The sequence below is a fragment of the Bos grunniens genome, chromosome 12, assembly GCF_055505025.1.
Source record: "Bos grunniens cultivar Pamir isolate PY7600 chromosome 12, Bosgru_T2T1.0, whole genome shotgun sequence".
NCBI classification, from domain to species: Eukaryota; Metazoa; Chordata; class Mammalia; order Artiodactyla; family Bovidae; genus Bos; species Bos grunniens.
Window position 1 is genome coordinate 93,387,501 of NC_141176.1, and position 11,455 is coordinate 93,398,955.

Below are 11,455 nucleotides of genomic sequence, written 5' to 3' on the forward strand. Positions count from 1 at the left end.
TAAGCGGGTCGTCCGCAGTTCAGTCCCGGGTGGTCTGGATGATGTATGTATTTCTGTTAACACAGGGCTGCACTTGTGACCCTGCCCATTTTCAAAGTGTTGAATACCTTAGGATCTTGCCACTCAGGCTGGAGCAGTGCATCGGCATCAGTTGGGAGCTTGTTAGAAGCGCAGAACCTTGTGTCTGCCAAACCCGAATCTGCAGTTTTAGCAAGACTTCCAGGCAATTCTCATGCACAGAGAAGTTTGACATGCACTGTTGCAAAGCACAGTTGAAATTGAAATTATAACTTTGATGATTTGAAGGCACTTTGTGTTCTTGCAGATATTTAAAGTAATGGTTTAAATGCAAAAGCACAGTACTATTAAACTTTCCAAGTACCCATTAAAAAGTTTTATGAGGAGGCAAAGATAACTGTGTGACTTTGTTGCAGATGTCAAGAGTAGCTGCAGGAAAGCAGTTTGCGCCTAAGAATCATAGAGGATTTGTTTCTTTGACGTGGGCAGTGCCTCCCAGAGCTGGGCTCAGGGGAGTTAGAGGGTGTGGTCAGGTCTGCTGATTCACTTGGTCCTGACTCACGGCTGCCTGTCAGCTGTGTCCTGAGCTCTGAGCTGGTAGGCAACAGAGAACTGGCCCGATATTGCCTGCTCTTAGATCAGTGCAGATATAAATTGGCAGTAACAATGCAGTGCACAGGAAGGGCTGTGATTGAGGGAATAAAGGAACCGACACAGACTAGTGGGTGGGTCAGGATGGCCTTCTGGGTTCAAGGAAATGCACTTCAGTCCTAAAGGGTGGACGGCTGGCCAGGCAGAAGTAGGGAGCAGGGCATTTCAGGTATTGCAAAGGGAATGTGCAAAACTTCAGTATGGCTTGGGTTTTGAGTTCACAGAGAACATCAAGAAACAGGGCAGGAGGGCGAAATGTGGGTCTCCAGGGGCCTTGAAAGGACGTGAGAGTTTGCACCTCGTCTTGAGATGGTGGTGGGACAGGAGCAGCTCTCATAGGGGCGGCATGGTCAGACAAGACTTGTCAGTGGTGGGGTGGAGCTCTGGGAGGAGTCTGATAAGCAGGTGGTTCCTGGAGGGGTTGGGTCGGGGATGGCATGGACGTGAGTGGGGCACTCAGAGGGGTGATGTTACTGAGCTGGGATGACGGGAGAGAGGATAAGGTTAGCATATGACTTGTTGGATTTGAAGTGCTTGTGAGATTTCTAAGTAGAAACATGTACTAGGCAGATGGAGAATTCTGGGCTGGAGGTACAGAATTTGAACATTTGAGGCATAGATGGGCTCTTTGACAAAATTGTGCTGATAAAATGAACCTCAGAAAGTGTCCTCCAGTGGGAAAGATGGAGAAGCCACTAACCCTGGCTCAGTGCTGTGGGAGCACCAGGGGATACCCGCAGACAGGCGAGGTCCTGCCGTGCGGACTGGCAGGGCGGAGCCGCTTGTGAGTCGTGGTCTGATGTGCTTTGTTTTAGGTGACAGTTGACAAATGGGAACCTTTGTTGAACAACTTGGGCCATGTGTGCAGAAAACTTAAGTAAGTGAAGTAAAGCATTTTTCAGAAATTTTCTTTGTGACTAAAATTTTACTTAATTTTGTGTAGCTGTTTCCATAGTTTTTTTTTTCTATTTCCATATTTTTGAGATCCTTTAGTTTTCTTGTACTTGGTTCTTCAGATATAGCAAGCAACTGAAGAAATGTTTTTATTACCTTTGTTAGTATACTTTTATTTTAGAAATATATTGAGAATAGTAATAACTTCTGTATTCTTGGATTAAATGCTTAACTGTTCAAAATTACTTTAGAAGAATTAGGACAGTAGCACCTAATTAAAGCCATATTCGTATCCTAATCCACTGCTTTCCTCTAGATGCCAGTTTCACAGAGTGATAACTGGTATGATATTAGATCATAATTGAGAAAGAGACTCTTTGGTTAAATAAGTTTGATAACCTTGAAGTTACTCAGAAGTTAGCAGGTTTTTCAGGATATCTTGCAGTCTTTACTATGCATGATGAACTGCAGCGTTTCCCAAACATTATTGTGCACGAAACCTTTTGTCACCAGGGTTTCTATAGAGCAAGTATTCTAGAAAATTTGGGGAAATGCTACTCCAGGTGACTCCTGTGGACCTTAAAGCAAAACCATTTAGTTCCTTTAACCACCCCTGGCATGGGAAGCTTGCCTTCACCTAACAGAGGCCTTGCTGCATGATGGGGCCAGGGCTAGGCCCAAGAGTCAAGGGTGGGATTCAACTGGTGGCCCTGTGGAACTGTCTGCACTTGGCTGGGAGACAGACTGAAGTGGATGCACAGTGGATGTGAGGGGCATTGCCACGTAGACCATGACTCTAATATAGGGAGGTGTTTCTGTGTGTGCCCATCCAGGAAAACCCGCTGTACCCACTGACTGCTTCTCTCTTCTGTTCTCCCTCCTCATAGGAAGTATGCTGAGGCCTTGGACTACCACCGGCAGGCCCTGGTGTTAATCCCTCAGAACGCATCCACCTACTCCGCCATCGGCTATATTCACAGTCTGATGGGCAACTTTGAGAACGCTGTGGACTATTTCCACACCGTACGTCTTTCGTTTGTACCAAGAACTTTAAATCTGATTGAGAGTTACCACTTGTTTGAAACATCTTTTCTAGGCAATGTTTTCTTATTTCAGAGAAGTGCAATTTAAAATGTACGTTTTAAAATTCTTCAGGCAACCTTGGATTTTACTCTTTTCTTTGCAGAGAAAAGTGTATGAGTTGTCGTACAGTTCTCAGATGTGAGCCTTACCTGAGTATCTGTCAGCGCAGCTGAGCTGGGTGCACGTCTAGGGAGCCCTTTGGGAAGTCCAGTCTTTCTATTTATGACTTAAAAGTAATTGCCCAACATGAGCAGAACTGCTGCATTCGTCATTGGAACAGGCTCTCTCCTTAATCCATATGCAGTATTTCATCAAATCTAAGCCACCGTTAGTAATTAGAAAGCAAAAAGATTATATCAAAACTTATGCTGCCATTTAAACTTTAAGTCTTTCCTGTCACTTTGGTTTTTTTGTTTGCTTAGAAAAAGTTCTCTTTTGGACATATTAGGGCATAGATTTTTGTCAGGGAGCACTCTGTTATCTACATAAAAGAAGATACAAGTGAAATTGTTAGGATATTCAGTTCTTCACGTTCAGAGTTTGGTTCTAAGTCACTTTTGTACCAAGTGATCAATATTCCTGTTTTCCCCAAAATTGTGTCCACATGCCAGTACACATTCCCCACTCAGGTGTTTCCCAGCTAGTGGCACTGGCTGTGCCAGAAAGTGTACCAGAACGTTTCTGGATAATGCCCACAACTCATTGCTTCCTTTGGGCATTCTTCAGGTGGTATGTGGTCTAGTCTGTATTACTCATGTGGCCGCCAGGCCCACACTGCTGACACAGGCGTGCTCACCACAGTGAGACCAGCTGACAGCAGTAATAAGAAGCCACCTGTTGAAAGACTTCCAAAGTTCAGATGCTAGAATTTGAAAAAACGTGGGTCTTCAAATTGATGAAATAACTGTATTTGGAGAAAAAGATAAAATATGAGAAAATACAACATTTCAAAGTTACATTAGTGAATGATAGATTTGTAACTGGTTTGCAAGGGTTGGTTAGAGATTTCAGGGAAGATGAAGTCCTGAAGTACCACCGAGATGACCAGATACTTGTTGAGCAGGAGTGTGGACTAAGCAGGTTTTCTAGTTTTTGTGACCTTTCAAATGTCTATATTTAAGTGTTACATAATGTATTTCTTTTCTGTGTTTTAATTAATACAGAAGGTTTCGCGGGCTTTTTAAAAATCCTTCTGGAGGGCAGCATTTCAAACATAAAAGATTGAAATAGTGTAATGACACGCTACATACCCATCATCCAGTTTCAGCAGTTACGATAGCCACTCATGTTGTCTGTATAACAACCTCCTTTCACTGCTATCCTGAGTTCCCTGGAATATTTAGAAATGAGATCCATGGCAACGCTTTAAGTCAATCAGAAAGAAACAGATTTTCTTGTAATAACCAGGCTGAATCTTCTCTGCAGGCCCTTGGTCTTAGGCGAGATGATACATTTTCTGTTACAATGCTTGGTCATTGCATTGAAATGTACATTGGTGATTCTGAAGCTTATATTGGTAAGATTATAATTGTTCTTATTGATGTTGTAGTCCATATCTTAGATCGTTGTATATCTCTGTTTAGGTGTCTCAGATTCTCATATAAATTCTAAGTTTATTTGTCTGATCATTCTTGCTATAGTAGTATCAAGAAACTCCATTTATTTCAATGGAAGAGCATGTGGGGATTAATGATTCATGGCTTCCCTAGTGGCTCAGAGGGTAAAGCGTCTGTCTGCCCGCAGTGCGGGAGACCTGGGTTCAGTCCCTGGGTTGGGAAGATCCCCAACCCAGGAGAAGGAAATGGCAACCCACTCCAGTATTCTTGCCTGGAAAATCCCATGGACGGAGGAGCCTGGTGGGCTGCAGTCCCTGGGGTTGCAAAGAGTCGGCAGGACTGAGCGACCTCACTTTGACTTGCTTTCACTTTCACTTTCTGTGTATCCGTTCACTGTAAAGTCAAGTACTTGCTATATTCACTTTCTATGTATCCATTCACTGTAAAGTCAAGTACTCGCTTTATGCAAAATGCCATTTAGAACATGGGTGATACACAAGAGTCAGTCTATCTGCATAACTGAGAAATCTTGAGGGGTTTTTCTAATAAGTAATTGCTTTATTGTTTTACAATGCAGAGTATAGCATGTTAATCTTGGCACTTCAGTGGACTGTTAAATTGCCTTATGTTCACATTTCAATGCTATGTAATTTTTCAAATTTTTATAAATGATTAGCAAGTCATAAGGTAAGTTGGTATGGAGTTGTTGGAAAAGACCCTGATGCTGGGAAGAATTTAGCGCAAGAGGAGAAGGGGGTGACAGAGGATGAGATGCTTGGATGGCGTCACTTACTCAGTGGACATGAGTTTGAGGAGACTCAGGGAAACAGTGATGGACAGAGAAGCCTGGCTTCGGTTCGTGGGTCACAAGGAGTTGGGCACGACTGAGTGAACAACAGCAAGAACTGCAGAGGTAAGTTGGTGTGGAGTTGTGGCCCTTAGTCAGGAACACTGTAAAGGAAAGAATGCTGCAGTGAGGTTGCTTCCTGAGATCTTGGGGGGCGAAGACTTCTCTAACAGGATGTAAAAGCCTAAGGGGAAAAAGTGTTAAAGTAGGCTTCAATAAAATTAAAAACTTGAGAGCAAACAGGCACACTAGAGACCAAGAGAGGTCCCTTACAACATATACATTCATCAAGGAGCTTGTCTATATGCAAAAAATCCTACACATAATCCTACAGTAAGAAAAAGTGTCATCAAAAATGGGCAAAATACTTGAACAGGAGTTTCACCAAAGAGGATATTCAGAGAATTACAAGCAAATGAAGGTGCTCGGTGTCATTACTTACCAGGAGAGTGGATAAAAGCCATGATGAGGCATCGCTATAACCTGCCAGAACGGCGAGAAGAAACAAGTACTGGTAGTACCTGGGGTTGGCGACGGCGCAGAGCAGCTGGGACTCTCGCATGTTGTTATTGCTGGATTATAAATAGGTCAGACTCTCTGGTAAACCGTTTAACAACACGTTTGCTGAAGTTAAACAGGCCTGTTGTTGCCCAGTGCGCAGCTCTGGCCAGCAGAGGCATGCCGTTTCCCACAGCCCTCAGGTTGGGTGGTGACTTGTGTGCTGGGCTTTCACTTGGCAGGGCTGGCGGTCTAAGATGGTATCATGCACAGGGGAACCACTGACAGAGCTGGGCCCCTCCGTGGGTCTTTACCCCAGGCTTCTTTATAGCATGGTGGTCTCAGGGCCTGAGGCAGAAGAACTAAAGTTTCAGGGCCCCCTGTAGGCTACAGTTTGCACAAAACCATTTCTATCACATTCTTTTCATCACAGTGAGTCACGGGTTCAATCCCTGATCCAGGAAGGTCCCACATGCCACGGGTAGTTTATTCATTTGGAGCCCCTAAGCCCATTTGCAACGACTGAGCTGGCGCTCTAGCAGAGCATGGGAGACGCGACTACTGAAGCCTGCGCTCCCAGAGCCCGTGGTCCGCCACAGGAGCAGCCGCTGCGGTGAGAGGCACGCCCTCCACAACCAGAGAAGAGCCTGTGCAGCAGTGCAGACCCAGCACAGCCCAGAATAAATGCATGAATGAAAACTATTAAAAAATGTCTGGAGACCCAGTATTAGAATGGATGTTTGCCTGCCCTCGTAGAGGTCTTACAAAAGGAGATTTCTAAGGTGGTTCATTACATGTTATTTTATTGAACATATAATGTTACGTTACATTCGGGTGTACAGCATAATGATTTAATATCTGCATTGTAAAATCACCACCACAGTAGGTCTAGGTAACATCTGTCACAACACAGAAACATTTTTTTCTTGAAATGAGAACTTACAAGGTAAACTCTCAGCAACTTCTGAATATGTAAAAGGGTGTTATTAACTGTAACTGCCATGCTGTGCTGTTTTTATCTTTAGCAGACTTGTGTGTTATCTGTCAAGACATCTGTTACTGAAAGCTATTAGTTTGAAGCCTGTAAAACTGTCAAGTTGTTCACGTCAGAATAGTTGAACCTGTGCTAAGACACTTTAGTCGTGTCCGCCTCTTTGTGACCCCATGGAGCAACCTGCCATGCTTCTCTGTCCATGGGGTTTTCCAGGCAAGAATACTGGAGTGGGTTGCCATTTCCTCCTCCAGGGGATCTTCCCCACCTGGGGATTGAGCCAGCGTCTCTTGGTTCCCCTGCATTGGCAGGCAGATTCTTTACCAGTAGTGCCACCTGGGAAGCCCTGATAGAGCTGGGCCTCTCCGTGGCCCATCCATTATTCTTACAATTTTGATTTGTGGAAAATCAGTGTGTTTCTCTGGGCCTGGGACTTGTGACTGTACTCTGGCCAAGTGCCAGCCAGGAGTTCTCCATCTGCAGCTGCTGAGGAGGTCCTGCCCACAGGCTCCTGTTGGTGCTGACTCCTTTGAGGGTAGGAGGCGGCTGCTGAAGCCCTGGAGCTGAGCCTGCCTGTGCTTCTGGGAGCCTTCCCCATAGTCTGCCTTCATCGTAAAGACCCATGGGGCAGAGAGACATGGGAACATTTTCGTTAGCTATGCATGTGCTCTTACAAGGACATGCGACCCAAATGATAGAGCAGTGTTATGTATTGCTGGAAATGACACATGGGATTTTCTGTGTTGTTCTTACTGTGGTGTGTCTGTCTTTCTAGGAGCAGATATCAAAGACAAACTAAAATGTTACGATTTCGATGTGCATACAATGAAGACATTAAAAAACATTATTTCACCTCCGTGGGATTTCAGGGAATTTGAAGTAGAAAAACAGACTGTGGAAGAAGCAGGGCTTGCACCACTAGAAACCTCAAGGAAAACCCCAGATTCCAGACCTTCCTTGGAAGAAACCTTTGAAATTGAAATGAATGAAAGTGACATGATGTTAGAGACGTCTATGTCAGACCACAGTACATGATTCCAGACTAGTCCCAGTTCCCCTTTGTCTTAGAGTAAGTCTTTCCTCTCATCCTTGTCTTAAACATTTCCAGTTTCTCAACATGCATCCGGACCCCATCTCTGCATTTAGGAATGGATACTTGCCTTAAGAGATTGGATTGCACAGTTTTGCAACAGATGTTTTCTGAATCTACAAAATAGTAATGCAAAGTGAAATAAAGAAGGTAAACCATCTCTCATGTCTTTTTTTCAACAGACTTTTATTTGGGGCTAATTTTGAACTTACAGAAAATCTACAAAGATAGTACCAAGAGCTTCCATATGCTCTCACCCAGTTCTCGTATTTTTAACATCTCATGAGGCTGTGAGACTTTCATCATAACTTAGAAATCCACCTTGGTTTTCAGTAACCAAACTCCAGGCATTTGGGATTTCACCAGTTTTCTTATGAATGTCCTCTTTCCACATCTGCATTTGGGAGGCCTAGGCTGTCAGATCTCTTAGGCTCCTTGGCTGTGACGATGTCTCAGACCTTGTCTTTCATGATCTGGACAGTTTTGAAGAGGACTCGTCAGATATTTTGTAGAATTTCCCTTAGTTTGGGTTTGTTTCAAGTATTTCTCTTGATTGGACTGGAGCGTTGGGTTTGAGGTGTGAGGTACCTTTCTCATCACATGTGTCAGGGGTGCGTGTTGTCAGCATGACTTACAGGAGGTGTCAACCTGATCACTGGTGGCATTGGAGTCTGCCACGTCTGCCCTCTGAGAAGTCATCGTTCGCCCCTTTCCACACTTTAGAAACAAATCATTAAGTACAGTCTACCCTCCGTTAGACACAGGGTTTAAGTTAAGCTCCATCCCCTGGAGTGGATGGTGATTTCATCTGTTTTCTTCTGTTTATTCATTTTATTGATCGATCCCATTTATTTATCAGCACTGACTCGTGTAAACGTATTTTCTGTTTTCGGTTGTAATTCTATACTAATGTTACTTGTGGCTTCGTTTGTTCTAGCTTTGGCTGTTGGAACTCTCTCAGCTTGGCTCTTCCGTCCTTGTCACTTGCCCCAATCCGTTAGTGTTTTTCTTCTGCATTTTTCCTTTATTTTGGTAAAATGTATGTGAGAAACTGTGGACTTGAGTTAACACTAATGCATCACTCTTGGTAACAACTGTATCACATTAATGTAAGATAGGGATCCGGTGGAGGGGAGCAGTTAATGTATGGGAACTCTGCTTTCTTTCCCATTTTTCTGTAAAGAATGTGTGCATGTGGGCATAGGTAGTCCTTTTATTCAAGTGTATAATTAGTGGCATTTATTTCCAGCTTTTTTCCATCACTCTATAAACAGAAACTGGCCACTGAGCAGTGACTCCCCACTTGTCTCTCCCTCAGCCCCGGGTTTCCCGGTGGCACAGTGGTAAAGAATCTGCCTGCCAGTGCAGGGGATGCAAGAAGTGTGGGTTTGATCCCTCGTTTGGGAAGATCCCCTGGAGGAGGAAATGGCAACCTACTCCAGTATTGCCTGGAATATTCTGTGGACAGAGGAGCCTGGGGTCGCAAAGAGTCAGACACCACTGAGAGACTCAGCGCTGAACATTACCTGGTAACCTCTAATGTGATTTCTGTCTCTGGATTTGCCTATTCTCGATAATTTCATATAAGTGGAATCATAGAATATTTGTCCTTTTGTGTCTTCTTTTTTTACTCTAGCATAATACTTCCAAGGATTATCCATATTGTAGCTTTTTTCAAAACTTTGTTCCTGTTTACAGTTGGACAGCATTCCATTACGTGTGTATTTACTGCATCCGTCTGTTGACGGATACTTGGGTGGCTTTCATCTTCTGCCTGCTGTGAATAATGCTGCTGTGAACGTGGCTGTGTGCTTGTCTGTCTGGGCCCCCATTTTCAGTCCTTTGGGTCTATGCCTAGGAGTGGGATTGCTGGGTCATGTGATGATACTGTGGTTGAGAGCAGACTTCACAGTGCCTGTACCATTTTACATTACCACCACCACTGCACAAGGGTTCCAGGTTCTCTGCATCCTCACAATGCTTTTTACTGTTGCTTTTTCACTCTAGCTCCCATAGTAGGTGGAAGTGATAAATTTCATTTTGGTTGATTTGCCTTTCCCTAATGACCAGTCATGTTGATTGGGTACTATTGGCCATTTGTATATCTTCTTTGGAGAGATCTATTCAGATACTTTGCTCACTTTAAAATAGGTTAGGGTTAGGGTTGAATTGATGATAAATGTAAGGAATTATTTCTGGGCTCTGAATTCTGTCCCACTGGTCCATGTGCATATCCTTAAGCTAGTACCAGTGTTTTGTTAACTGTTGCTTTGTAGGAAGCTTTGAAATTCGGAAGTTTGAGTCCTACAACTTTGTTCTTTTTCAGGGTTGTTTTGCCTATTATAGTCCCTTGAATTTCCATATTAATTTTAGATTTTTTTTCATTTGTGGAAAAAAAGCCATTGGGAATTTGATAGGGATCTGAGTATTATGTCTATCCCGTAAACAGGATGAGCTTTCATTTATTTGTCTTTAATGTCTTTTAAGAATGTTTTCCAGTTTTCATTGTCTTTTACCTCCTTGGATAAATTTATTCCTAATTATTTTATTCTTTATAATACCATTGGGAATGGAATTGTTTTCTTAGTTTCCTTTTTGGATTGTATCATTCCTAGTGTATAGAAATAACTGAGTTTTGTTTGTTGACTTTGTATGCTGAATTTGTATCTTAGCTTTAATTTGTGTGTGTGTATTCATTTTTTAGAATTTTCTACACAATAGGGTCATGTTGTCTGCGCATTTATTTTTGTCCACCAGATGATAACATTGCTTCATTTAGTTTCTTCACTGATCATGTGGTGTTATTTTTTTAGTTTTTTTGAAAAGTGAACACCTCATAATTAAGCCATGACCTCCTTGACAGTTCTTTAAGAGCTTCAAGACATTAGACTAAGCCGTTTTCCACATCAGCAGCAGTTTAATATCAGTGTTTAATCTTCAGAAAGTGTCAAAAAAACAAAACAAAACAGGTAATGTGTAATTGTTCTGCCAAGTACTTCTCTGTCACGATTCAGAGCTCTAGTATTTCGTAATAATGCATAGTTTCCTAAAATATCAGCCTTCCTGCCAACTTTAAAGTGACTGTGTTGTCATGTTTGAAGAAAAATAAGAGTGTAATGGTCACCAGTTGCTTTAAGCTACTGTCATTCATCCTTTAGACCTGTGTTCTGGAGTAAAATGTAACCCTTCCTGTGACCAGTGCCATGTTCATGGGTGGAGTGTTCAGTTAGGGCTAGGTTCCCTGACATTTGGAGACTACGTAATACTGCTTTTGTTTTGGATGTAGTTCTGTGTGTATTTTAAACAAAACATGCTCGGTAATGTGTAGGAAGCTAGATTTTCTTTCAGCTGTACTTTTTTTTCATGTAAAATCATAAGCGATTTTACAAGTGTGTATCCTTCACTGTCTTGAATTTGTATTATAAAATTTTATGTAAGAATAATTTCATTACGCAAACATGAATTATAAAATTCTGCCATTTCTCACCATCAGCCCATTTTGCCCCTACCTTCCACCCTCAGGATGTAATTAACTCTCTTATCTGACAACTGCATTTTCCTTGGCTTCCCTCATAGCACAGTTGGTAAAGAATTTGCCTGCAATACAAGAGACTCTGGTTTGATTCCTGGGTCGCGAAGATCTGATGGAGAAGGGATAGACTACCCACTCCAGTATTCTTGGGCTTCCCTTGTGGCTCAGCTGGTGAAGAATCCACCTGCAATGTGCGAGACCTGGGTTTGATCACTGGGTTGGGAAAGTCCCCTGGAGAAGGGAAAGGCTACCACTCCAGTATTCTGGCCTGGAGAATTCCATGGACTGTATCATC

The 11,455-nt window shown here is 42.9% G+C and overlaps 1 protein-coding gene and 1 long non-coding RNA gene across 12 annotated transcripts in view; both read left to right on the top strand.

The window, feature by feature from the left end:
* Positions 1 to 7,788, top strand: part of CDC16 (cell division cycle 16) — a 26,563-nt gene extending 18,775 nt beyond the window's left edge. For 5 of the 11 annotated variants that reach the window (XR_015137786.1, XM_086328749.1, XM_086328746.1 and 2 more), the window contains 4 exons: positions 1,485 to 1,546; positions 2,451 to 2,586; positions 4,072 to 4,162; positions 7,314 to 7,788. Coding sequence is in view for 5 of the 11 variants with exons in the window: in XM_086328749.1 (XP_086184875.1) it covers positions 1,485 to 1,546; positions 2,451 to 2,586; positions 4,072 to 4,162; positions 7,314 to 7,573 (549 nt within the window). In the remaining 6 variants the exon portion in view is untranslated. Of the gene's footprint in view, positions 1 to 1,484; positions 1,547 to 2,450; positions 2,587 to 4,071; positions 6,755 to 7,313 lie in introns of all 11 variants that reach the window. The other 6 variants (XR_015137787.1, XR_015137785.1, XR_015137784.1 and 3 more) reach the window with 5 other exon arrangements.
* Positions 7,789 to 8,902: 1,114 nt separating this feature from the next.
* Positions 8,903 to 10,608, top strand: LOC147362130 (uncharacterized). Its single transcript, XR_015137789.1, has 2 exons — positions 8,903 to 9,157; positions 10,442 to 10,608. It is a non-coding gene; the product is annotated as an uncharacterized LOC147362130 (long non-coding RNA).
* The last annotated feature ends 847 nt before the right edge of the window (positions 10,609 to 11,455 follow it).